At 47.7% G+C, this 27,770-nt stretch overlaps 1 protein-coding gene across 1 annotated transcript; it reads right to left on the reverse strand.

The window, feature by feature from the left end:
- Nucleotides 1-2,366: 2,366 nt before the first annotated feature.
- On the reverse strand, nucleotides 2,367-24,267 carry WASF2 (WASP family member 2; the record flags this gene model as incomplete). The annotated part of the gene is made up of 8 exons (XM_080690700.1): nucleotides 2,367-2,524; nucleotides 4,234-4,742; nucleotides 6,332-6,487; nucleotides 8,802-8,932; nucleotides 9,927-10,044; nucleotides 14,463-14,616; nucleotides 15,122-15,256; nucleotides 24,138-24,267. The coding sequence occupies 8 exons, from the start codon at nucleotides 24,265-24,267 to the stop codon at nucleotides 2,367-2,369; spliced, it is 1,491 nt and encodes a 496-aa protein (XP_080546826.1).
- Between the last annotated feature and the right edge of the window lie 3,503 nt (nucleotides 24,268-27,770).

The raw sequence follows: 27,770 nt of genomic DNA on the forward strand, positions 1-27,770 counted from the left end.
GCTTCGCAAGGCCGGCTGCTACAAAGCGCCGAGCTTGGCTGCATAGATTTTAATGAGAGCGCCAGGCAGAGCTGTGCTGCTGCTCTCCGGGACTTGCAGATCATTACCAAACCAGCTGTAGGATGAGAACACAGCACATCGAAACCCTAGGAGGTCACTGAGCTAATGATCTAATCCTACCTTCCGCAGGCAGGGCCCCTCCCCACCTCCTCCTGCCCCCAGCCCTTTCCACCGTGGACTGTCCATTCCAGAAGCCAGGCCAATGCCGCCCCCTTCAAGGTCAGAGCAGAGCGCTAGTGAGTGGCTCTGGCTCCCCCTTTTCCGGAAAGGAGGAGGATGGGGGTAATTTACTCAAAGCCATTAGGCGCAAACCCTGGCCTGGCCAGGCCCCAGGACTCCTATTTGGGAGAACCACTGCCCTCCGCCTGCCTCTCCGGTGCTGCTGGGCCGCAGCCGGGCACCTTCAACAGTCATCTCGGGGTTCTGATTAAAGCACCTTCGGCTTGTAAAGTGCAGTGGGAGCCCGGCAGGGCAGGCGCAGCCTGATGTGCTCGGCATGGAGCTGGGTGCCAAGCCTTGTGCGGGGGAGCGGGAGGAGCCGCAGCAGGAGGGCCTGCTGGCATCTGTAGGCTCAGTCCCCACGTCCTGAGTTCAAGAGAGGAGGCAGAGAGAGCGTTCAGCATTCAGCAAGGGCAGCCACGATTATGCTCTCCTCAAGCCGGAGGGGTTTATGAGGGCTCTGGCAATTACTACAACCATTTGCTGTGTGGGGAGAGACAGATCCTGTTTTCTTTGTTTCAGGCTCTGAAAGCCAGAGAAGCCAGGAGAAGCCGAGTTCAGCATAAGAGACAACGTAACAGTTGGGGCAGAAGAAAAGAAACCTTACTGTTGGCTAGAGCGGACCAATTTTTTCCTAAATAATAGCACCTGTGCATTAGCTTGGCGAGGATGGACAGTGAACATTAGCGTGCACAGTGAGGGGGAGCTGGGAAGAGGACCCCGAGTCCCTCTGCCTTTCAGCCCTCTTCATGGCTGCCAGCCCCCCGGGCAGGTACCTGAGGCGGCTGGCAGCCTGAGGGACTGACGCTGCTACAGCTGGCAGAATCTATGCTTAAGTGGGGGCTGGGGAGGAGCTGCAGCAGAACTGAAAGCAGCACCTGTCAAAGCTGCCTGTCCCTCCTTCCCTCCCGACTCCACTCCGGCCCCTGGAAGCACAGCGCCAGGCCCTGCGGGGGGGAGGGGGGGCTGGCGACAGGAAGGGGCAGCAGAGGGTTACGAGAGGCTGTGCGGGTCTGAGCGGCACTGGCAGGGCTGGCTCAGGCCCTGAGCGCTCCGACTGGGACTCCCGCCTACAGGGAGGTCTGGAGCAGCACAGAGCCAAGACTGTTCTGCCCAGACTCCAGCAGGTGCCCATTATTTGGTCCCAGAAAGCACAGGTGACTTGGAATCAGAATTCTGGGCTCTTGCTCTGTCACTATCAAGTGTGTGACCTTGAGCAAGTCGTCCCCATCTCCGGGCCTCAGCATCAAGAGGGCAGGACCTAAGGAGTTCCGCTGTCCCTCGGGTCCTGCAGTTCTAAGTCTCTAAGCTTCACTCCTGACTGCCAACAGACCCAGGTTCCTGAGTGTCGGAGCAAGTTTGGTCATGGAAATTGAGAGGATAAAACTGGGCTGCGCAGCCTGAAGGCACCTATGGCGAGGAAGGGCACTTGAAGGACACCTGGCCCGCGCTCCTAAGAGGCCTGGAAGCGGGACGCCGGCTTCAGCCTGCAAAGCTCCATTTCTGGGGAGAGGAGTGAAAGATTCTTTAGAGGCCCGCTGCCTCCTGGAGTCCAGGACAGCTAAGGCGGAGACTGCTGAGCAAAAGGTGTCCGCACTGCTGATAGGGCGGAGTGGGCGAGGCGGCCTGGCTCCGGTGCTCAGCCGCTCTGCCCTCAGCGGACACAGCATACAAGGGCGGCGGTGCCCACACAGCGGACCAGACGATGGTGAGCATGATTTGAAGCAGCTGAGGGCAAGAATTTTGGGAAAAGGCCACAGCTGAACACAGCGGCTAGGCCAGGGCAGCATCTCCAACTGCAACCCGACCAAATGAGCCCGCGCTGGGGTCTCCAATGTGCAGCCGCCACCCGGGGAGGAGGGGCCGTCTCAGCCGTGGAACCTCAGGAGCCACGGACCCGACTACAGGGAGAGGAAGCATGTCGATTTGGAGGAAACACCTGGAAATATCTTTGGTTGCTTCAGGGAAGGCTTTGGCCCCTTGAAATTATTTCCCCCCCCCCTCCCATTTCTCCCATGGGACTGTTGGGGCCGGCATCAGAGAAGACAGGTAGGAAGGGAAAAGAGGAGGCGGGCGGCAGGTCAGTGTTAATCCGACCAGTCGTCCTCGTCAAACTCAGAGGAGTCGTCCTCCGAGTCGCTGTACTCCACGGCGATGCGACGTGACAGGATGGTGGCCACGTCGTTGCCCACAACATCGCGCTTCTCTTGCTCCCGCTGCTCTTCAACCCTGCGCAGCTGAAAGCCTGTGGCAAAGAGGGAGGGAGGGTCAGGAAGGCACCTCCCCAGCTGCAGGGCCACCCAGCACGAAGAGTGGCCACGGACGGGGGAGTGGGACGCACAGAGGAAGGAAGCATCCTTGGGAGAGGGCGTGAGCAGGGAGAGAGTGGAGGGCTTTGTGAGACCAGGTTCTCGCAGATGTGTCTGAGAGGAAGCCTGCCATTCTTCCTGGCTGCCGAGGGTGGCACTTTCTCACGAGGCTCTGAGCGGGGAGCACACCAGGCCACCGCTGCAGCGGGCTCAGTGGCTCTGTCTCCTCTAACTGCACATCCCTGGGGGCTCACACATGCAAGCCACCGAGCCCTGGGACCAGACCTGGCTCTGAATGTTTCCAGGTGGGTGAGACAGCCACAAGGAGGGGAGGAAAGATAAAGGAAGGGAATGAGTGGAAATGGGGAGAAGAGAGGAGGAAAGAGGAAAGGTATGAAGACAGAGCAGAGAAGGAGGACAGGTAGTGACTGAGAGCAGTGGTGATGCTTGTTTCTACTGGGTACCTTTTGAGTACCTGATGAAACACGAGGAAGCTTCCCTCAGGAAAAAAAAGTCTATGCAGACACACAAAGTTTTTTTTCCCCTTTTTTCTTGGTACTAGGGAGCAAACCCAGGGACATGCCATCACGGAACTACACCTTCAGCCAGCCCTTTTATTTTGAAAAATAGTCTCACTGCGGAGGGCCTAAGTTGCTGAGGCTGACCTCAAACCTGCCACACTCCTGTCTCGCCTCTTAAGTACTCGGATGGCAGGCAAGCACGACCATGCAAAGCATACACTTTTAAGTTCTAAGATCCCAGGTTAAGAATTTTTTTTTTTTGGTGGTTCTGGGGATTGAACCCAGGCACATTCTACCTCTGAGCTGCACTCCAGCCACATTTTAAAATATTTTGAAACAGGGTCTCATAGTGAAGGCCTCACTATATGGCTGAGGCTGGCCATGAACCTGCAATCCTCCTGTTTCAGCTTCCCAAGTACTGGGGTTACAAGCTCCAGGTTAATAATTCTTTTTGTTTTGTTTTGGTTTTGATACTGAGGACTGAACCCTGAGGCAACCTCCAAGCTATACCCCCAGCCCCATTTTATTTCTTATTTGGAACAGGGTCTCACTGGGTTTTTTTTTTTTTTTTTCCTTTTTTCTTTTCTCTCCCTCTCCTCTCTCTTTTTTTATAGTACCAGGAATTGAACCCAGGAACATTCTACCTCTGAGCCACAACCCAGCCCTATTTTATCCTTTATTTTGAAAAAGGGTCTCACTGAGTTGCAGAGGGTCTCACTAAGTAGCCGAGGCTGTCCGTGAACCATGATCCTCTGGTCTCCGCCTCCGAAAGCTGGGATGACAAGCCTGTGCCACCACGCCAGCCTCTCACTAGGTTTCTGAGAGCCTCACTAAGAGACTGGCTTTGAATCTGATCCTTCTGTGTCAGCCTCCCAAGTACTGAGATTACAAGTGTGCGCCACCACACCCGCTTACTTTAGACCAATGTAGAAAGAAATCTCAATCTCTGTATCTTTAGGTGGAGCCTTTGGCCAGGCTGCCCTGAGGTCTGAGGTCCCCATCTCTCTGCACTTATTGAAAGCTGTTCTCTGGGAAAGATATTGAGCCCCCTCCATCACCCCCTCATCAGTCACCCCAGTTTCAGAAAGAGACCTCAAGGTCCCTGATCCGGTGCTGGGATTTACCTTGACGGATGGCAGAAAGCAGGTCACTACGGGCATCACTCACAGCAGGCAAAGAGGACTTGGGCTTGGTGGCCTCAGAAGGTGGTGGTGGTGCGGCAGGCTGGCCATCCCCACCACTGAACGGGAGAGGGGGGGGTCCTGGGGGAGGGGGCGGAGGGGGGGGAGGAGGGGCTCCTCCTGCAGGCTGGGACAATGGAGGTGGTGGCAGGGTTGGGTAGTCAGCTACTGGTGGTGGAGGAGGAGGTGGAGGGGCAGCAAAATCAGGGTGCGGTGGAAAAGATGGGGGGGAAGGTGGGGGAGGGGTACCTGGAGACCCAAATCCCACAGGTGGCGGTGGAGGTGGGACACCCACTGGAGGGGGAGGGGGAGGGGCAGGTGGGGGGGCAAATCCGGGTTTGGGGCCCGGTGGAGAGCCCAGAGGAGGTGCTGGAGGGGGATGGCTTGGGCTGACCACACTGGATCGTTTGGGTCCAGCAAAGCCGGATCCTCTTTGGTTGTCTGCCGGGTAGCTATAACGTCAAAGAAAAGAGACCTGTCGTTACTCTCAGGATGCAAACACCCAACTGGGCTCCTTTTGGTTGACACTGACTTTTAGCCTTAGCTCAAACATACGGAAACATCTGGGAATGGTCAGAACAGACCAAGAAAACGGGTGGCCTTGCAATGTGCTTCCTCCCAGCAGAGGAGTGTACTCAGAAACCTACCTGCAGGAAGTAGACCTGGGACTCCCCTATCAGGTAGGGGCTGGCCGACTCATCTCTAGGTCCCCCTCTAACCTTAGGTCTCCAGAGGAAGCCACCCTCCCGGACCCTCCTCTAAAGAAATGGTCTGTGGGAGGTCGTCAGTCTAAGCCTGGAGCCAGGCCTAAGAATACATACAAGAAAGAACTGGAATGAAAATTCAAATACCACCTTCTCGATGGGCTCTGGTTCTCGGGCTATTAGCATTCACCAGACCTGGTGAGGGCAGGAACCCAAGCCTAACTGACCAAACCTGAGTGGGATATAGATTTAGGTGAGTCGCCATGTGAGGATCTGAGGATGGGAGATGCAGGTGTCACTGACTCTTGACCTGGGTTTGAAAACATTAAGGCTCCACCTCTCCTGGGATCAGATTTTTGAGGCTACAGCTCCAAGGTCTCAGGCCACGTGTGAGGATGAAGATTTTCTTTTTTCCGCCTTTGTATCTGCCTGGCACTAACAGCTACTCCTTAGAAAAGCATCCATCTTGGAATTTTCCACAGACCTTCAAGCCTTAGCTGCATCTGACAGGGCAACCAGCAGGAAGTGATTTGGGAGGCAGGAGATTTGGGATTAGTGGTTTCAAGAGCCAAGAAGAATGGGCGGGGGCGAGGGACAGCACTGCTTTGGCGCTCCCTCTGAGTGGGCCTCAGCACACCCCGTCACAATTAAACGGTGTCCAAGGAGTAAGTGCACCTTTCAAAGCTCTCGTCTGTCAGGCGTCAGAAGCGGAGAAGCCCCGAGAGAACAGTGCAGTCTAAGCAGCCCTCAGGCCTCCTCAGCCCCTCGGCACTCTCCTCCCTGTGTGGCTCTGCCGGGCGCTGACACCCCGAAGCAGGCGCCGTGCTCCACACCCCTTTCCCCTGCATTCAGCCTTCCTGGAGAGTCCACCCACATGGCAATCTGCAGGTTCCTGGATTCTGAGCAAGGTGTCTGCTAACTATGTTATGGCCAGTAGATTGTACCACATTGCTTCATACTGAATTAAAACAGAGTGACAAACGAGAGTGCAACTGTCCCGTACAGTCAGAACAGCGAGGAGTTACGAATACAGTCTTGGGAAGCAGAGTGACTCATCCTGGCTGGTTTCTGCGGGCTGTGTGATGTAGGTAAGTTCGCTGACCTCTGCGCCTCACAGTTTACTCATCTGTACCGTGGGGTAATAACAGACCTATCTATCTCCAGAGGACTCAGCAGGATCGAGTCACACAAACAGCATGCAGCAATGCCTGGCCCTTGACAACGTGTGGTAAATATCAGTTATTCCTCTCATCTAGTCAGACGCACCTGAAGTTATGTTAGTGGTTTTGTTCTTGGGCGTTAAGCTCTCAGGATGTAGAAGGGGTCCCACCGTTTACCTGAATTCTGCTGGTGGGGGAGGCAGGTTGTCCTCAGAGAAGGAAGGAGAAGGTGAGGAGGCAGAGTCTGACTGCGGCGGCGGCGGGTAGCCGCTGGCGTCCACGTTTTCAACAGAGCCGCCGCTGCCATTCTGGTACACCAGGGTGGGTGGGAACCTGACAAGGAACCCAAGCCACACTGTCACTGAAAGCCCCTGAGTGCTGACCTCTCTTCTTCATAAAAGATACCACAAAAATTATTAGATACAAAAGCTATTAGGGAGAAATAAGCAGGTTCCCCATATATTTTCCATCATGCTGAGGTTTTAGTTTAGGACTAAACATTCTGTTGTCATATACCTCCCAGATATTTCTGCTGGACTGTTTGTAGTAATGGAATTCAACCCAGATGATCAAAACCCTGCTGTTCCTTTCCTGGTGCCAGCCTTGTCAAACCCAGTTCTTTTAAATTCTCTCCAAATGTAGGTGCAGCTACACCTGAATCCCAAAGCCTGGCTTGTGCCAAGGGTGAAGCCAAGCCCCACAGGCCGAGTGGCCAGCGTGTGACTGGCACGCAGCCTGACTGAGGTCGCCAGCCTCTGGAGTCTCAAAGGCTAAGGAGGCATCTGATTGCAAAATCGAGCCAAGGATGAACGCAGGTTGCTATGTGGGGGTAAATGTAGCCTGCCAGGCCTCTTATCAGACACAAGGAGCCACCAGTTGAAGTAGGGTGTTAGGACTTGCCTCATGAAAACCTGTCCCCCAGAGCACTGGGCCTCGCGTGAATACACTCTGGGCGAACAACATCAAAACGTCAAACAAGCCTAAATGCGCCAAGCAATAAGCCTGCACACAAGCACAAATTCACCAAGCATCAACTAGTAAAATTTGGCCTGCTCTGCTTTCCTCCCCCTTCTTCCCACCATTGTTGGGTTCTAAAGAACTCATCAAAAACAGATCCCAGGGAAAAGAGAGTTAGAGAACTAACTGAATCAAATGATGCTCTGATGTGGAAAATCCCGAAAGCCTGGAGCCCTGTAGGCTTGGCATATCTCTTGATAGGTTCACCATTAAGCATGCCAGAAAGACAAGCCAGCCGCCCAATTCCAATCCTCCTGGACAACAGAAAACTTGGAGGCACACTCCCGCTGTGGCGTTTGTCCTCATTACTCCCACCCCACAGAAAAAGACACACATGATGGCTGGTATTACGATTCTGGCCTTAGAGACACCAAACCTATGACAAATGCCTGTCTGGATAGGACGGGGCCACAGAACAAAATGGCCCCTTCTTTATTATTTTATTATTTTTTTTGTGTGTGGTACTGGGGTTCCTGGAAGCCCTTCTACCTCCGGGCTACACTCCCAGACCTATTTTTTAAATTTTTATTTGGAAATAGAGTCTGTTAAACCAGCGTGGCTGGCTTCGAACCTAAGCAATCCTCCTGTCTCCGCCTCCCAAGCGCGGGGATTATAAGCGTGCACCACCACGCCCGGCAAAATGGCCCCTTCTAATGGGAGGTGAAGGTAATAAAGGTACCCTTGGGGCTGATTTCCCTGTACAAAGAAAGGTTCATTTTACCTCATCATCTTCATCAGTCCTTAAAACAAATCTCTTACTCCAGAAAGAACAAATGTCAGAAGTGTCAAGATTGTTAAAATTCAAGATTTTCATGGTAGAGTTATTCCTAAAAGCAAGAACAACTCAACTTTTTTCTTTTATCATCCCTAGACACCCGGCATGGGCTGGCATGGTTCTCTGACAGCCCGGATGCAATGTACTTAGAGGGGAAAAAACAGAGTGACACCCATGCCAAGCAGTCATGGTGACTTGGCTTTGAATGTCACACAGGTCGGTCACCAGGATAAACATCAAGCCAAACTTAAACACCATTTCCCCCTTTACACTTCTAGAGCAATTCGATATTGGGAAATAGGGTCAGACCAGACTGACATCTCCTATTTCTCCAGAGATATACAGCCTCCACAGTGGCTGGGCAACCGTTCCCACGATGACGCGAGGTCTGCATCTCAGTCCTCAGCCAGCTCTCTCCCAAGACTGACAAAGGCTAAGTGAAAAGTTGCTCTGGTGATGTGCGTGATTTCCTTGCCTGGCCCCCGCTCCCTCAGAATGCCTTCAAGTCCATGCTTCTGAGGCAACGGGCTCCCAGGCCACTGCTCTTCCCCTGCCAGGCTTTCCCCTGGGACCTTCACAGCGATGCTGGTGTCTGGCAAAGTAAGGGCACTAGAAGCCATAGGCCTTCTACTCCAGAACACTCCAGTCACCTCATTTAAATTGCTGAGTCTCTTGATATACTTAGCAAATTTTAATCAGCAGATGGATGCACTTAAAAGTAGCTGATTAATAGTGGTATTGATCTAAAACACACAGCCAGACTTCAGGGGGTGGTAAAGGTATTATGTCAGGACTCTAGACTGTTGTCCCAGCCCCTTCGAAGAACACTATCAGTAGTGCAAAAGCATCACCTACCCAGAAAGCCCCAGCTTTTCTTTGGATTCCACAAATTCTTGTCCCATCTTCATTTTCTCCCACTCTTCTTTACGTGTCTTGATTTTACGTGGGTTTACATTCCCTCGATTTGGATTATCTTTCTTCTCTTTCTATAATAAAAAGGAACAGAAAAGCCATTGGAAAATATTTTCCAAAGTTCTTCATTAAAATTCCACCCATCTCCACAGATGTACATTTAAGAGATGATTTGCCTAGACAATATATGATAACAGCAAAATTTATAGAACTGCTGGGTTTCAGTGACCTGCAGGCCATCTAATTCAAACCACCTCCTGGCAAAACATTTGCTTAGCCCCATACTCAAACACCTCTAGCACAGGGAGACCAGCGACCTCTCTTGGTAACTCTTTCATGTCTTTGAACAGCTCTAAATGTTAGGAAGTTAGTCAACCGCTATTTGTTATTTGTTCTGCCACAGAAGTCAGTCAAGAGTGATGAGAAGGAACGACAGCTGCAGATATCTGGGACACAGGCAAGGAAAGAGTTAAAAAAGCAAAGCAAAACAAAACCAATGAAGAATTTCCCAGCCTGGGCAGCTGCACTAGCCTCTGGCATTCTCTTGGGCCTGCTGGCAGCCATGCTAATGGGATTGGGAGGTTGAAGCTGGTAGGTCACACACAGCACCAGGAGCCTAAGGAGAAAGGGGCATCTCCACAAACCATCCCAACCAGGAGTGAAGGTGTTAAATTGCTCTGGTTGCAAATCAAATGCTGCAGAAACCTTGTGCTGGTATATGAGAAATGAGCTGCAAAACTGGCGGGGAAGGGACTAAGCCTAGCTCGAGTGTCCAGCAGAGTCAGGTGCAAATTGCAAGAGAAATAAATGGTGAATAGAAAAGTCAATTTCTAAAACTCAGCCTGAATATACTCAATTGTTAATAGCACTAGGGGGAACAAACACATTTTTGGTGTGATTTATACTTTCATCTTGGTGGTGCTTAGTGTGGACACATTTTTTTTAAGAGTTTCACCTGGCATCCAAGCAAGCAGCCATTCGGAATTACTTCACATAAGACTGGCTGCCTTTTTATCCCCCTCCACAATCGTGCCCTGATGTGTAGAACAGAGGCCCCTTCCCCCTCACCCTATGCTTTCTCTTCTCTTTCATGATATCCTTGGTGTCCTGCAGCATCTTCTCCTTCCAAAGATCAAAGAAGTATGAAGGGTTGGTGTAGAATTTGAGTGCCTCTTTTCCATCATCCCTGGGATAGAAATGAAGACAAGTAGCTGTCAGTAGACAGATGAGCTCCCAACCAAATCCAATATTCCAAACACCTACCAGTTAGCAGTTTTTATACCAAAAAGTCAAGAAGCCATTCGAATCGACTACATATTTGCACTCCCACAGCAATGTTTCAATGCCCCTGAATGACATCTGTCTACTTCTTTAGAACTTTACCTAGCCAGGTGTGGCACGCACCCTTGTAATCCCAGCACTTGGGAGGCTGAGACAGGAGGATGGCAGGTTCACGGCCAGCCCCAGCTACTTAATCGGGCCTCTGCAACTTAGTGAGACGCTGTTTCAAAATAAAGAATTAAAAACCAAAAACTGGGGGTGTAGCTCAGAGGCAGAATACCTGAGTTCAAATCTCAGTACCACAGAAAACAAAACAACAGAAAAATCCTTTACCTTACCTTTAGTCGTGTGTGTGTGTGTGTGTGTGTGTGTGTGTGTGTGTGTGTGTGTGTGTGGCTAATGGGGATGGAGCCTAGGGCTTTCTACCTCTAGGCTATATTCCCAGACCTATTTTTATATTTTATTTGGAAACAGGGCCTCACTAAGTAGCTGAGGCTGGCTTCTAACCTGTGCGATCCTTCTGTCTCAGCCTCCCATAAACTGGGATCACAAGCGTGCACCACCACGCCTGGCTATTTATCTTCAATTCTTTTTTTTTTTTTTTTGTGGTCCTGGGGGTGGAACCCAGAGGCTTTCTACCTCTGGGCTGTACTCCCACGCCTATTTTCTATTTTATTTGGAAACAGGGTCTCACTAAGTAGCTGAGAGCCTCACTAAGTAGCTGAGGCTGCCTTCGAACCTGCGCGATCCTCCTGTCTCCACCTCCCGAGCGCGGGGATTACAAGCGTGCGCCACCACGCCTGGCTACCTTCAATTCTTGATAGTGGAGTTTATATGGTTAGGGCAAAAACAGCCGATCACAGCAGGAATCCTGATTATCTCTAATAAACTGCATGGCCATAGACAGCTCCCTGTGGATGCCTAGATACCCTGGCAAATTCAAGGGTATTTCTGCTGCTGGTTTTCTTTCCCCTCTGTAAGAAGCCTTAGTGGCTTCCCACCCACCTGAAACCTATGTACTTATGTGCAGGCTCACACGTACATAAGTATGCACAAATGTGTATAGGTGTAGAGCTGTTACTCCTTTACACATAGATAACCAGTGCACCATCTTGCTAGAATATCTTAGCATCACCACCCAACCACAAGAGGGCTCCACTGAGAACAGATGGCCAGCTGTTTTTTTTTTTTTTTTTTCCCGGATCTGGGCATGGAACCCAGGGGCATGGAACCCTGGGGATGGAACCTCCGAGCTACACCCCCTGCCCTATTTTTTATTCCTTATTTTGAAACAAGGTCTAAGTTGCAGAGGGCCTCACTAAGTAGCTGAGGCTGTCAACGAACTACAATTCTCTGGTCTCAACCTCCTGAATGCTGGGATTACAAACGTGCGCCACCATGCCCAGCTGAGCCAGCTGTTTTTAAGACTCCAAGTTTTTTGTGTGTGTGGTATTGGGAATAGAACCCAGGGGCATTCTACCTCCGAGCTAGACCCCCCAGACCTATTTTTTATTCTTTACTTTTTGAAACAGGGTCTGAGTTACGAAGGGCCTCACTAAGTAGGAGCTGAGGCTCTCTTCGTACCGTAATCCTCCTGTCTCAGCCTCACAAATGCTGGGATTACAAGCATGCACCACCATGCTCGGCTAAGACCCCAAGGTTTAATCACCATCTCTTAGTAGCTGTGGAGAGTACAGAGTGAGCTACTGAGTGTCCATAGGAGAGCTATTTGCCAGGTTCAATGACCCTGGCTGGAATCCTCCACTTTGGCATGGCTAATCACCCCCACTGCCAGAAAGCACGTGCTTTGGGGTGAGCATTTAATGTTATTCTGAATGAAAAATAATTGAACAGGCAGTTCTATTCCCTGCCTTACAATCCTATCACAAATGCATTTACAAATCAACAACTAGTGATTTTTATATTAAATCATCTTTTGTGTGTGTGGTACTGGGGGTGGAACCCAGGGACATTCTACCTTCAAGAGACACCCCCAGCCCTATTTTTTTATTCTTTCTTTATTTTTTAATAGAAGGTGCCTTCCTTTACATTTATTTATTTATTTATTTATTTATTTATTTATTTATTTTGGTGGTACTGGGGGTGGAACCCAGGGGCTTTCTACTTCCGGGCTATACTCCCAGACCCATTTTCTATTTTATTTGGAAACAGGGTCTCACTAAGTTGCTGAGAGCCTCACTCAGTAGCTGAAGCTAGCTTCGAATCTGCGCGATCCGCCTGTCTCAGCCTCCCAAGCGCGGGGATTACAAGCTTGTGCCACCACGCCCGGCTTTTTTTATTCTTTATTTTGAAACAGGGTCTCATTGACTTGCAAAGGGCCTAAGTAGTAGCTGAGGCTGCCCGCGAACCGCGATCCTTCTGTCTTAGCCTCCCGAATGCTGGGATTACAAGGGTGCACCATTACGACTGGCTTTATATTAAATCTTATTCTAGCCGGGCGTGGTGGCACACGCTTGTAATCCCCATGCTTGGGAGGCGGAGACAGGAGGATCGTGCAGGTTTGAAGCCAGCCGCGCTGGCTTAAGAGACCGTTTCCAAAACTAAAAAAAGTATAAAATAGGTCTGGGAGTGTAGGCCGAAGGTAGAAGGGCTTCCAGGAACCCCAGAACCACAAAAAAAAAAAAAAAAAAAGAAAAGAAAAAAAGAAAAGAAAAGAAATCTTATTCTGAGTTAGATACACCAGTTCTGTTAGGCTAAATCAGTTCTGTTAGGCTAAATTCAGATAACTGAGGAGATGCTAATTCTGGTATTATCTGTTTAAAAGGAAAATACTGTTACCTGAAAAATAAGACTTTTTTCTTTCTTTCTTTTTTTTTTTGTGACACTGGGGATGGAACCCAGGGATATCCTACCTCCAAGCTACACCCCCAGCCCTATTTTTTATTATTTTGAGACAGGGTCTCACTGAGTTGCAGAGGCTAAGCAGCTGGGGTAGTCCTTGAACCTCAGTCTTCCTGTCTCAGCCTCCCGAGTGCTGGCATTACAAGCGTGTGCCACCACGCCCAGCTTAAACTCTTTTTAATATAGTTTGTTTATCCTATCCTATCACAGAAGTCCTATATCATACTCCCTTCAACATTATCAGGTATGTGTCCTTCCGCCCTGTAACTTGTCTGCCCAAACCCAACTAGACTAAAAGATGGCGACTATAGTCAAACTCCTGTCCTTACTATTTACTAGACCCTTTAGAAACCCAGAGGCAAGCATAATATTACACAGTAATAAAAAGAAGGGATGCCATTGTACTTCGTATTTTAGTGGGAAGCTACCAAGCTCCTATTTCAGGTTCCCCAAATCAGACTGGTGCCCTTGAATTTTACATGTGTGTGTGTGTGAACAGCATACACATGTGCACACACACATTCTGCTTTGCAGTGTGCCCATGTCTGATAGAAGGCATCTGCCTCTAGCTATCTGTGATTACTTTTTACCAATTCCAAAGATATTTATGAATACGACCAAGATAAATTTCAGTGTCTGCCTCTGTTCAGTGGTTTTGTGCAGGATGACAATACTACCCAACCATTATGAGGGAGGGGCTTCACGTGGTCTCTAAGGTTACCTTCTTTTTCCACAGCAGTGTAGGTCCTTGCACAAGGGTGTTCAAAAGAAAGTAATAACACTCACTTGGAAGAATACCAATTAACCCCTTCAGCTCTGGAAGGACCCCTCTAGGCCCAGAGCCGCCAGTCATGAGGCTGGCCCCACTAACTGGCCCAAACATCTGGTAAGTGTAGTGGTTCCCAAGTCAGTGGGAGCCGGCGCGAACGTTGCCCCTGGGATCCTCTTGGTTCTGTAATAACTAAATTCCTTGGATAGAATCCAAGAAGAACCTGGCTTATACCAAACTAAACTCTGCGACATGCAATGTTACAGCAAACTTTCAATCTGCATTACGTTCACCATGAATTCCAAAACCAAACAATGTTAAGTGACAACTGCTTTGAAGGTAAACTTTAGCTTTTGCTGCCACAAGCAACTCTGGGGTAGGTAGTAAGCTTTTTTTTTTTTTTTTTTTTGTACTGGGGATGGAAACCAGGGGCATTCTATCGCTGTGCTACACTCCTAGCTCTATTTTATTTTCTGAAACTGTGTCTTGCTAAGTTGCTGAGGCCGGCCTCAAATCTGGGATCCTCTTGCTCAGTCTCACAAGTACTGGGAACACAGGCATGTGCCACCCAATCCAGTGCTGGTTACCTTTTCAAATACAATCCTCTGGTGCAATCAACGGCTTTAGATATTTTAAACAATCTAGTGTTATTAACCACAAGCTAAGAAGGGGGCAAGTGAGTCAGCTGTTACCTGTAAGGGGTAAGATTGTTGAGAGGGGGAGGAGTGTCACAGGTATTGTAGGTTTCCAAGACAGGCACCGGAAGAGAATTTCTATCAAAAAGCTTCTGGTCCTGAACGGTAGAGCTTCTGAAGGCCTTTCGGGTGTTGATTCCTTGTAGTGACACTGAGAGAAGATGGAAGGCATTAGAAAATGGACGACAGGCTATTTGAACAAACACTGAGTCACACTAGTCAGAGAGGCCTCAGCTGCTGCGTTTCTTGGCCGCGGCTGTCTGCAGCCAGGCGTTTTTCCTTCCCCTCTGGGGAAGCCCCACGAGGCTGTCAGCAGCCCAGCCATTCCACGACTGAACAACATGAGGCAACACAAAGGTTTACTATGTGGCCAGATCTAGCAGGCCGCCTTCGTAGGTGAAATGAGACTTCCAAGTACTTTTATGGTAGCAAAAGAGAAGGGAAATTTGAGAAGGAGGGAATGGGGGAATGGGAGAAAGGGAGTGTGTGGGGTGTGGCAGAGCTAGGAAGGCTTCTTTACACTACCCAGGCTTCTGGCATTTCAAAGCAGAATTCCATAGGTCTCTGTGATTTCTCCTCTTGCTTTTTTGTAAAACGGGAAAAATTGTCAGAAACTGCTCACCAGAGCCTGGAGATGCTGAGCTCAACTTCCTTACCTTCTTCTTCCTTGGGATCCAGCTGAGTGACTTTAACTTGTAGCCGGTCGACCCTCTCAGCAAGAGAGCTTACCCGGGAGGCAAACGTATTTGCCTGAGTGAAGAGCTCTCCAAAAATGTCCTCTGCATATTTACCTGGAAAGAGCAGAGAACCAAGTCACTAGAGCAGAGTAACGCCATAAATGGTCATCAAAGCTGGCCACTAAAGGCGAGCCCCAACTCCACAAACACGCTCTCCTGTGCTTGCTCTTGGAGACGAGGCATGCGCTCCTCAGCCTGGGCAGTCGGCATATGCTTCACAGCAACAGACCTCCTTGGCAACTGAACTGTCACGAACCCCATAGCTGGCTGAATGAAACCAAGAGGTATAACGCAAAATTAGTCCTGGACTGGGCATGTGCTGAGGCCGAGACAGGAGGCCAGACTCGGCAACTCTGTGGATGATAAGAACATAAAAAATAAATCCAGGTGTGGTGGTACACGGCTGTAATCCTAGTACTGGGAGGCTGAGAAAGGAGGATCACAAGTTTACGGTCAGCCTCAGCAAGGCCCTCTCCAACTTCATGAGACCCTGTTTGTTTACCAATAAAAAATAAAATAGGGCTGGGGTATATAGATCAGAAGCAAAATGTCCCTGAGTTCAACACCCAGTAGCCCCCATACACAAAAACATCTTGAAGTGTAGACAATATAGTCTACACATCCCTTGCTATTTTGTGTAAAACACCTTTGTGTGTGTGTGTGTGTGTATGTGTGTGTGTGTGAGAGAGAGAGAGAGAGAGAGAGAGAGGGGGGGGGGGAGACTGGGGATGAAACCCAGGGACATTCTACCTTCGAGCTACGCCCCACCCCTATTTTTTATTCTTTATTTTACTTTATTTTGAAACAGGGTCTCACTGAGTTGCAAATCGACCTCGCTAAGTAGCTCAGGCTGTCTGTGAAACACAATCCTCCCGTCTCAGCCTCTTGAATGCTGGGATTACAAGCATGTGCCACCATGCCCGAATATTCTTTATTTTTTAATTTTTGATTTCTTGCAGTACTGGAGATGGAACCCAGGGGCATTCTACCTCCAAGCTATTCCCCAAGTCCTATTTTTTATTCTTAATTTTGAAACAGGGTCTCACTGAGTTGCAAAGGGCCTCACTAATTAGCTGAGGCTGTCCAACAACCGCTGAGACTCCTGTCTCAGGCTCCCACGTGCTGGGATTACAAACATGTGCCACCATGCCTGGCTGTAAAACACCTTATAAAATGGTTCTGGAAAAAAGATTGAGAGTTAAGAGGACCTACTGGGTGTCCAAAATTAATATGAAAAATTAAGTAATTGAGAAATTTCCTCAATGGAGCTTCAAAAGTCCACTGTACAACCAACATTAGTATCTTTGAGGGCCTCAGACTTACCAACATCCCACAAGAGAGAAATGTAATTTCTTCTAAGAGGTGAAAAGGTCACTTTATGTTCCATAACCTACAACTTTCAAAGTCTTTGGTGGACTGGGGGTGGAACCCAGAGGCTTTCTACATCTGGGGTATACTCCCAGACCTATTTTCTATTTTATTTGGAAACAGGGTCTCACTAAGTTGCTGACAGCCTCACTAAGTAGCTGAGGCTGGCTTCGAACCCGTGTGATCCTCCTGCCTCAGCCTCCCAAGCGCGGGGATTACAAGCGTGCGCCACCACGCCCGGCTCAACTTTCAAAGTCTTTGCTCTAGGGTATAATCTTTCAAATCTATATCTCAGGGAACAAGTAAAAAGTTGAAACTTTCAAGCCCTCCCTGAAAAACATACCAGTGGTCTCTTTCCACATGTCTTGTTTTTTAGAAAAAGAAAAGAGTTCTGTGCTTTCAACCCTGGAATGCAGGGAGAATTTGCAGCCAAACAGACAGAAGAGCAATATGACACTACCCCCATGTTGTCATTCCAAGCCACGAAGCACATTCTTACTAGGAATGAAAAGGACTGCATATGAATATACCATCTGAGCTTCGTACTTGTGAGGTGAGGAGGGCAGGCGAAGGGACTGTGCTCAACCCAAAAATAATTTTTATAAAGAACTATTTATTTAAAGCAGGCTGTCATGTTTAGCTTCTAAACTACGTTAATGCTTAGTCCATATTTGAGGAGGGGGTAAAACACACCTTCAGAGAGAAATGCAGCTTACTTTTCCCACATTAAACCTGGAGAGTAAGGATCCAATGAATCAACTGCTTATTTTGAATTGCGGGTAAATTTAAGTCAATAAGAAGTTTCTAATCAAGGAAGGAGCAAGTCCTTGCATATGAATGACTCTGTGATCTAAGCAACTACAGGAAGCCCCTGAGCTCAGGACTCAAGGTGGTTAACAAGCTGCATTTCTACTCTGCAGGTATCTGATCCCTGCCCATAACACAGCTATGTTTCTACAAAACCACTCAGTACATGCTCTTATCAGGGGATAGGAAATTGTGTCTAGAAGCCAAAGCAGAGAAACATGCATTATTATGTGTGAAAAATAAACTAGACTTGAAAATATCCAACTGTTCTGGAGGAAAAGAAAACCCCAAATCAACTTGCCCTGAGGTCACCAAAAGAGAACCCAGGATTTTCTGTTCCTTAGTAAAGGGCCAGTGACACTGAGGGGGAGATTTAACATGGCACAGTGGTTTTCAAGATAAAATCTTACAAAGATGGGCATGAATAGTCCTCCCACATACTCAATAGGCTGAGGCAGAAGGAAGCTTGAGGTCAGCCTGGGCAAATTAGGGACACTGTCTCAAAGTAAACAAACGAAAATGTAAAAAGGGCTGGGGATGTAACTTAGTGGTAGAATGCTTACCTAGCTAGCACATGTGAGATCCTGGGTTCAATCCCCAGTACCACCGAATAGCAACATCAAAAAACTTACAAAGAACCATAATATATAAAATTGGTAACTTTTCTTTTTTTTTTTTTTTGTACTGGAGATTGAACCCAGGAGCATTCTACCTTAGAACTACACCCCCAGCTCTATTTTTTTTTTATTCTTTATTTTGAAACAGGATCTCACTAAGTTGTCAAAGGCCTAAGTAGCTGGGTTGGGAATCTTTTTAAGAGAGAGTGAGGAGCTGGGCATGGTGGTGCACTTGTGATCCCAGCATTTGAAAGGCTGACCGGAGGATTGCGGTTGGTGGACAGCCTCAGCTACTTAGGCCCTTTGCAACTCAGCGAGATCCTGTTTCAAAATAAAGAATAAAAAATATGGCTGGGGATGTAGCTCGAAGGTAGAATGCCCCTGGTTCCATCCCCAGACCCCACCCCCCCAAAAAAAAGAGGTGAAGTTTTCCATTGTTACAATAGTTCAGGTCCTAGGCATATCAATTGCACTATGGGACACGGAGCAGCAACAGACTTCAAATCAGAAGACCTAGATTTATGCCTCAGCCCTTCCTTCCTCCTCCTTTTTTACTTGGTACTGGGGATTGAACCCAGGGACATTCTACTTTCAATCTATACCCCCAGCCCTATTTCTTATTCTTTACTTAGAAACAGGCTCTCACTATATTGCAGAGGGCCTCCCTTTACTAAGTAGCTAAGGCTGGCTGTGAACCTGCAATATTCCTGTTTCAGCCTCCCAAGTACTGGGATTACAAGTGTGTACCACCACACCCTGCCTAGATGACTTTTAAATATGTGCCTTTGGGCAGGGCTAGGCATGGTGGCACTAGTGTGCAGTCCCAGCCACTTGACATGCAAGGCAGGAGGAGAGGCCACGCCCATGAGTTCAAGACCAGTCTGGGCAAAATAGCAAGATACTCTTATTTTATTTTATGTTATTTTGGGTCTGAGGATGGAACCCAGGGGCATTCGACCTCCAAGCTACACCCCCTGCCCTATTTTTTATTCTTTATTCTGAAACAGGGTCTCGCTGAGTTGCAAAGGGCCTCACTAAACAGCTGAGGCTGTTCGTGAACCGTGATCCTCCTGTCTCAGCTTCCTGAATGCTGGGATTACAAGCATCGCCACCACGCCTGGCTTGTTTAAAGGGGAAAAAATGAGCATGACTATCTAAATATTCTGTTTTAAGATAAATTTTAAAATATAATTCCCATCAGTGATTTGATAAAGCCCCGATTCTTCAAGTGTTAAATATGATTATAACTTTTGAAAACAGAACCAAGTGGTTTGTTTACAATTAAATTTCAGGCCGGGCGTGGTGGCGCACGCTTGTAATCCCTGCACTTGGGAGGTGGAGACAGGAGGATCGCACAGGTTCAAAGCCAGCCATGCTGGCTTCAGAGACCCTGTTTCCAAATTAAAAAAAAAATATATAAAATAGGTCTGGGAGTGTAGCCTGGAGGTAGAAGGGCTTCCAGGAACCCCAGTACCACCAAAAAAAAAAAAAAAAAAAAGAATTAAATGTCACTCATTCCAATTACCAAAATAAATCCAATACCCATCAGGGCATTTATAACATATCACATTTTGTAAAAGATTTCAGAGCAATCTTCACATTTTTCCCTAGTAGAACACTTATGTGGAAGTAAAATAGTAAAAGTGCTCTGGCTGAAGTCTGAATGGGCAGCCTGGAGCTCCCTCAGGCCCTGTGCCAGCCCTCACCCCATGCAGTCAGTCAGAAACAGCACTGCAGAAGCCTGACTTGCTAGTGCTCCATGCAGGGGCGCCATTCTCTGGCATGGCCACAAGACTGAGCACAAGTCCTGGCTAACACAGTGCATTGGCGCACACCTAGAATTCTGGTACTTGGGAGGCTGAAACAGGAGGATGCACAGGTTCGAAGCCAGCCTCAGCTATTGAGTGAGGCTCTCAGCAACTTAGTGAGACCCTGTTTCCAAATAAAATATTTAAAAAATAGGTCTGGGAGTATAGCCTAGAGGTAGAAAGCCTCTGGGTTTCACCTCCAGTACCACCAAAAAATAAAAATAAAAATAAAAAAATCAAGAATGAAAAATAGGAGAGCTGGGTGTGATGGTGCATGCTACTAACCCCAACATTTGGGAGGTTGAGAAAGGACAATCACGATTCAAGGACCACCTCAGCTACTACTTAGTAAGGCCCTTCACAACTCAGTGAGACCATTTCAAAATAAAGAATAAAAAATAGGGCTGGGGGTATAACTTGGAGGTAGAATGCCCCTGGGATCCACCCCCAGTATCCAAAAAGAAAAAAAAAAGAAAAAGAAAAAGGCGAGAAATAGGGGTAGGAGTATAGCTTGGAGACAGAATGCTCCTGGGTTCCATTCCCAATACTGGGGGGAGGGGGTAGCTGGGCGTGGTGGTGCACACTCGCTGGTAATCCCCGTGCTTGAGAGGCGGAGACAGGAGGATGGTTCAAAGCCAGCCGCACTGGCTTCAGAGACTCTGTTTCCAAATAAAAAGTATAAAATAGGTCTGGGAGCGTAGCCCAGAGGTAAAAGGGTTTCCACAAACCCCAGTACCACCAAACAAGCAAACAAACAAACAAACTTGTAATCCCAGTACTCAGGAAGCTGAGACAAGAAGATGGCAAGTTCGCAGCCAGCCTCAGCAACTTCATGAGGCCGCAACTTAGATCTTCTTTTAAGAACCTGGAGGAGATCCCTGAGCTGGTATTGAAGGATCAGCCAGAAGTGGCCAGACAGACCAAGAGGGCAAGAGCTGCTGTCTGCAAAAGCACTGCATGAAGTATGAAAGGACATGGTCCGTCTTAGGAAAACTACAGTCGTTGATAATTCATTCTTTCTTCACTTATTTTTCCCTTTTCTTTATTTATTTACTTGTTTATCTAGTAGTACTGGGAATTCAACCCAGGGGCATTCTACCTCTGAGCTACACCCCCAGTCTTATTTTACTTTATTTATTTATTTATTTATTTATTTATTTATTTATTTATTATTTATGTACTGGGGATGGAACCCAAGGGCATTCTATCTCCGAGCTACACCTCTAGCCCTATTTTTTTATTCTTTATTTTGAAACAGGATCTCACTGAATTGCAAAGGGCCTCAATAAGTAGCTAAGGCTGTTCGTGAACCATGATCCTTGATGATAAGTCGGGTTTCCCCCCCCCCCCCCCGCGTGATCTCGAAGCAGGAACAGGAGGCACAACCCAATAACGCGAGACTCCAGATGTCGTGAGAATCGGCATGCCTATAAAACATCAGTGCCTCTTATCCACCATGTGACTCAGCTGGCCGATCAGGACTATACACAACTCTCCAGATGTGTGGCCCGTCGGTCCCTTCCCTCATGGCTGGTTGACTCCCTGGAGGGTGCTGGCTTGGGTCTGAATAAAGCAGTGGTCTCTGATAACACGGTTGGTGTTTTTACCTACCTCCTAAACTCCCTAACTCTATTTTCAACCTTTCACTCAGGTCTCAAGCCTCCTGAATGCTGGGATTACAAACGTGTGCTACCATTCCTGGCTTACTTTACTTTTATTTTGAAACAGGGTCTCGCTAGGTTGATGAGAGTCTCACTACTTGCTAAGGCTGTCCTTAAATCTGTGATTCTCTGGCTCAGCCTCCCAAGTACTGGGATTATAGGTGTGTGCCACCATACCCAGCTTCCTTTTCCATTTTAAAAGATTAAAAGCAGGCATGGTGGTACACACTTGTAATCCTAGTACTTGGGAGGCTGAGACAGGAGCATCACAGGTTCCTGGCCAGCCTCAGCTACTTAGTGAGGCCTTCTGCAAGTGAAACCTTTCAAAATAAAGAATAAAAAATATTGTTTCAAAATAAAGAATAAAAAATAGGGCTGGAGGTGTGCCTTGGAGGTAGACTACCCCTGGGGTTCCATCCCCAGTACCACACACACACAAAAAAGATAGTAAAATGGAAGCCGAAGCCGGGCATGATGGCACCCGCTTGTAATTCCAGTACTTGGGAGGCTGAGACAAGAGGATAGCAGGTTTGAGGCCAGCTTTAGCAATTTAGCAAGACTCTCAGCAACCTAGTGAGACCCTGTTTCAAAGCAAAAAAATTTAAAAAAGCTGGGGATGGAGAATGCCTCTGAGTTCAATCCCCTTATACAAAAAAGTCTAAATTTAAAATTGATTTTGGGGGCTAAGTGTGTAGCTCAGTGGTAGAACATATACTTATTAGAATGCACAAGATCTTGAGTTCCATCCTCGGGATCAAAATCCAAAGTATATGTGAAGGTCGACTCTGCAGCTTGCTAGTTGTGTCTCTTTAAGGAGGTTACCTTTCTTTTCTGACCTTTAATTTCTTCATCTGAAAAATGGGAATACAATTTCCTATCCTCATAGGATTATTGAGATTATGTCAAGATCTTACCAAAACCAGGCAAACGCAAACAATCCAGTCAATCAAGTAAGTTTCTTCCCCACCCTTTCCCCACGATCCCCTCAGGAATTATTTATTTCTCTCTCCCCTGGTAGATTATGAGCTCCTGGAAGGCAGAGGCCATTCTTATCATTGTATCTTCTCAGTATCCAGCACATGAAATTACATGTTTACTGGATGAGTAAAGGGTCAGCTGGTCCATTATGTGAGAGAGTCTTGTTTCTGCAGGCACAAGCTGACCCGTGCCCTTGGATCAGTGTCCTCAAGGCAGGAGTGGTCTGATCACAAGTGGGAGGCTCTGCAGTGGTGCCCATGAACGCTATCCTGGAACAAACACCTTAGAGGGAGCATAACTCCTGCTGTGTGAGAAGCAGCATCGCTACGAGATGCTCTTTGTCGTACAGAGAAGGAGCCTGTGTGATCGACTTCCACCCATTCGGCCCTCTCAGGTGACAGAGCAGAGTGATGGCTCTGAAAAGCAGTGAGGCTCTCGCAGCTCTCCTGGGCCTTGCTGTCGGCAGCACGGCTGTGGCGCTGTCAGCATTCCTCTGTACACGACAGGCACCGTCAGGGTTTCATCTCTTTTGACGCCCCATCCAGGTTTCCCTAAGCCCTGGATCAACTGAGATGGGCCCTGAACTAGGTGAAGGCTTAGGAATCTCAGACTCCATACACCCTCTGGTCATGGAGCCCTGTTTTCTCGGGCTCCTATTTGAAAGGCAGGGCCTCATTACTATGTGGGGGACTGCAGGCTTTCTAGATACTCTGCTGTCTTCACTAAGGGCAGTGATACGATAGGAGGGTGAATTATCTGAAACAATTCATACTGAGAAGCCTTTGCTAAGGAAGAGCACTAAAATGTCATTTTGATGGAGGTACTTATGGGAGCTAGGGTGGCACTAGACAAATGCAGTGTGATCCAAGCCCTTCCCATATCCCAGCTCAAAGTAAACAAAGTTAGCTTGATTCAGAATGAAATCCAAACCACATGCAGGTACCCCACCCAAAGTAGTCTCATTCATTCTTGTCAAAAAAAAAATTATAGTTGAGCTGGCTTTCTTTTGGCTCCAAAACAAACTGGGCTAACCTCGTCTTCCTCCTACAGGAGAACGGCTCCAGCTACTATTTGTGTCAGTGTGTGTTCACACAGCTTGCAAAACTCCCAATACCCTAGAGATTGCAGAAGTAATCTGTACCCTGACCTTGGACCTGGGGGCTTGCAGCACAGTTAAATGTGTGTCGGGGTAGACGAGTCAGCCGGAATTTGAGTGTATGTTTGCTTTCTTCTTCTTTGGGCAGAAAGCTGGGGGAGGGTATGGGTAGATGAACACTACTGGCACATTCGAGGCTTCAACAAAGTCAGGCTACATCGAACAGCTCGGGTAATTACAGGCACACTCGCCGCCGACCCAAGACACTGCTCTGTGAACCTCCCACTTTACACACAGAGAATTCTGCTCTGTCATTCCATCTGCAGTTTTGCTGCAGCCCTTCCTGCTCCCCTTCCCACAGATTTCTTTTGAAGCAGGTGGAGGGGGAAGGGGAGGGAACCTAGAGGGTGGTAATAGATGAAGAAAGGATAGAGAAGAATCTCTACCAAAAAAGGAGCCTCTTTTTGGGGAAGGGGGATGGGTACATTTTCCCATTACCTAGGGAAGGCAGATGGGGGAGAAACAGGAACATGGGAGAAGTAAACTAAATAGAGAGTACCAACGACCCCGAGGGCAAAGCACAGACTCGGAGGCACTCACTCAGGCTGCCCAGCTGTCGGATGACATTTGCCAGGGTGATGTTGGTCATGCATTCCAGCTCGCTTCTAACGCTAGGCAACGTCTGACGGCACAGGTGCCTTGGCTCGATGTTCCTCGTTACTAACGGCATGGTGGACCTGCTTCAGGCAATGTTCTGAATGATGAAAAACAACCTAAAAGAGAAATAACAGGAAAGTATTACTCAACCACAAATTCCAGGCACACTAGGGTTGTGTGAGTCTTTTTTTGTCTTGCTGATCTAAAACAGCTTTTATTTTTATTCTTTTTTGTGTGTGTGGTACTGGGGATGGAACCCAGGAGCATCCTACCTCCGAGCTACACTCCCAGCCCTATTTTTAATCCTTTAACAAGGTCTCACTAAGTTGCAGGGGACCTCACTAAGCAGCTGAGCCTGGCCGCAAATCTGGATCCTCCAGTCTCAGCCTTCCAAGTACTAGGATTACACGTGTGTGCCACAGTGCCTGGTTATCTAAAACAGCTTTTTTTTTTTTTTGGGGGGGGGTTACTGGAGATGAAACCCAGGGGCATTCTACCATCAAACTACACCCCCAGCCCTATTTTATTCTTTATTTTGAAACAGGGTCTCACTGAGTTTCAAAAGGCCTCACTAAGTAGCTGAGGCTGTCTGGGAACTGTGATCCTCCTGCCTCAGACTCCCAAATGCTGGGATTACAAATGTGTGATACCACGCCCAGCTTCTAAAACAGCTTTTAAAATAAAATCTTTACTCTCCCCTTTTTTCTTTTTAATTTCCCGCCCACATCCTTTTTTTTTTTTTTTTTTTTTTTTTTTTTTTTTTTTTGGTCATACTGGGGATGGAACCCAGGCCAGGGGCATTCTACCTTCAAGCTACATCCCCAGCCTTATTTTTAATTCTTTATTTTTGAAACAGGGTCTCACTGAATTGCAAAGGGTCTAAGTAGCTGAGGTTGACTGCAAACTGCGATCCTCCTCTCAGCCTTACAAATGCTGGGATTACAAGCGTGCGCCACCATGCCCAGCCGCCCCCATCCTTTTTAAGGTTTGCTATTAGAAGACTTGCTACTTAAGTTTGGAAATTTTGAACTGGTGCCTGCTGGTGAAGTGCACAGGCAGCAGGAAAACCTTCAAGTGACAGCTACTGCTCCAACTAACAAGAGCTCCCAGAGGCACAGGCGGGGCCAGAAAACAGCCCGTGCAGTGGGCACTGGATGGTAGTGGCCATAACCCAAGACAGAGCTGATTCTAGGCCACCAATTATGAGGATCAAAAAAGAACTTCTGTCATCTGAGAGTCTCCACAATGAAATCAGACTGCCAACAGTGGTTCCAATGTACATCAGGACATACTTCTCTAGTTCTTCCTGGATAGATGACTGTTAATGTACAACTAAATACTATCTGCCAGTATCTATTAACACTACTAAAGTTTAGTCTGTAAACTGACAGAATGAAAGACTATCAAGGAAAATTTTATATGTTCAATATGTCAAACAGGATGCTAAGCCAACTATGCTCTCAGATTCCCTGATCCTTCCTCTTCTACCCAGGAGCTCCCAAACACCAGGCTCCCTTTCTCTCTCCCATCCGGTTCAACACACCTGGGCCAAAGGGCTCTGGAGACAGCAGGAAGTGTCTGAGGCAGGTCCGGAAGCTTTCCAGCTACAGCCTCATACCAGGGGATGGGTCCTTTCCCTAGGAAATCCCCAGCACCTCAGCCTCATGCTGAGCTATTGTTTTAGATTTAGACGACAAATTCCTAACCTCAGAAACTTAGGAGAAGGTTTTAATTTAAACACAGTGTATATGACTACCTTCAAGGTACACTGAGCTGGTCCTGTTTCTGTCTCTTATGAAACTTAAGACATCTAAAATAGACTAATGATTTTAATGCTAGGGAAAATGGCAACTTCATTTCACATGAAAAGATAAGGCATAAAGGTAAAAAAACCAAGTCCCCAATAGTATATGCTCCTCTCAAAATAAAACAAAAGCAAAACAGATTTACTTACATCAAATCTTAAAACACCAGCTCATCACCAAAAGAGTTGACTGTGAACACAAAATGCTTAAACCAAACTAACCACCACAGATCTTTAAAGCAAACCAACATATTGTCTGCCCAAGGAAAAAAAAAGCCCTTTGGGGCTCAAAGAGGGAGCTGAGCTCTTTGGAACAGCCTGCTCCCTGTTGTGGACATTTTGAGCTGCTACAAGTAAAAATAAAACAGGAAGCCAGCAGCTTGGGGAACAAGATTTCCTGTCACCACCAGCAACAGCCTAAGAACCAAGAGAATCAGCTGTTTGCTTAGAACTTTGAACCTCCCTTTAATAGTCACTGTGTGGCAGCTGTGCCTATCTTTGGGGTGCAGAGGTGTTTCCTGAATACTTGTCTACTCTCTTAGGAAATGATTTCCATTCTGTTTCACTGCTAAGTTCCTCCCTTGACTCAACAGGTTTTCTAATCCAAACTCCAGCTTCCTCATTTTATCTCTTTCCCTCTTTTACTTCATATAAATTATATTAGGTACTAAGATGAAATCTTTAGTAACACATAGGGAAACAAGTATACAACAAAAAAGGAGGTGGGAAGCCAGGCCTGGTGGTGCACACCTGTCAGTACTTGGAGACTGAGACAGAGGATCACAGGTTCGAGGCCAGCCCAGCAGCTTAATGAGACCCTCAGCAACTTAGGGAGACCCTGTTTCATTCTTTATTTTGAAAAAGGGTCTCCCTAAGTTGCAGAAGGCTTCACTAAGTAGCTGAGGCTGGCTGTGAACTGGCAATCCTCCTGTCTCAGCCTCCCAAGTACTGGGATTACAAGTGTGTGCCACCACGCCCATCTGAGAGACCCTGTTTCAAAATAAAAAGCTGGGGGTGAAGCCCGGTGGTAGAATGCCCTGAATTCAACAGGAAGGGAGGTAGGGAGGGGAGACGAAAGGAAGCGAACAGATAAAAGAAACTCAAGATGGTGGTGGCACACACCTGTAATCCCAGTACTTGGGAAGCTGAGACAGAAGGACTGCAGGTTTTGAGGCCAGCAACCACAACAGATAAAAGAACCAGACAGGGCTCTGCACAACATCCTTGAGATAATCTTTTTTTTTCTTCCTGTGGAATTGGGGATAGAACCCAAGGGCATTCTACCCCTGAGCTACAAACTGAGCCCTATTTTTTTCTTTCTTTTAAAAAAAATTTTTTTTTGGTGGTACTGGGGTTCCTGGAAGCCCTTCTACCTCCGTGCTACACTCCCAGACCTCTTTTATATTTCTGAAACAGGGTCTCTTAACCAGCACGGCTGGCTCCGAACCTGAGCGATCCTCCTGTCTCCGCCTCCTAAGCGTGGGATTACAAGCGTGTGCCACCACGCCCAGCTTTTTTTCTTTATTTTGAAACTAATTTGCAGAGGGCCTCACAAGTTGCTGAGACTGGCTGCGAAACTGAGATCCTCCTGTCTCAGCCTCCCAAGTACTGGGATTATAGGTGTGCACTGCCGTACCCAGTTTTGGGATAATTTTTGATTCCCAAATTTTAAACTTTCTGGAAGATCTAGGAATGGAGAGAAAAACCAGGAATGATTGAAAACAGTCCCTATGAGCCAAGTGCCATGGCACATGCCTGTAATTTCAGCTACT

Source organism: Muscardinus avellanarius, assembly GCF_963383645.1.
Source record: "Muscardinus avellanarius genome assembly, chromosome: 3".
In the NCBI taxonomy this organism is placed as follows: Eukaryota; Metazoa; Chordata; class Mammalia; order Rodentia; family Gliridae; genus Muscardinus; species Muscardinus avellanarius.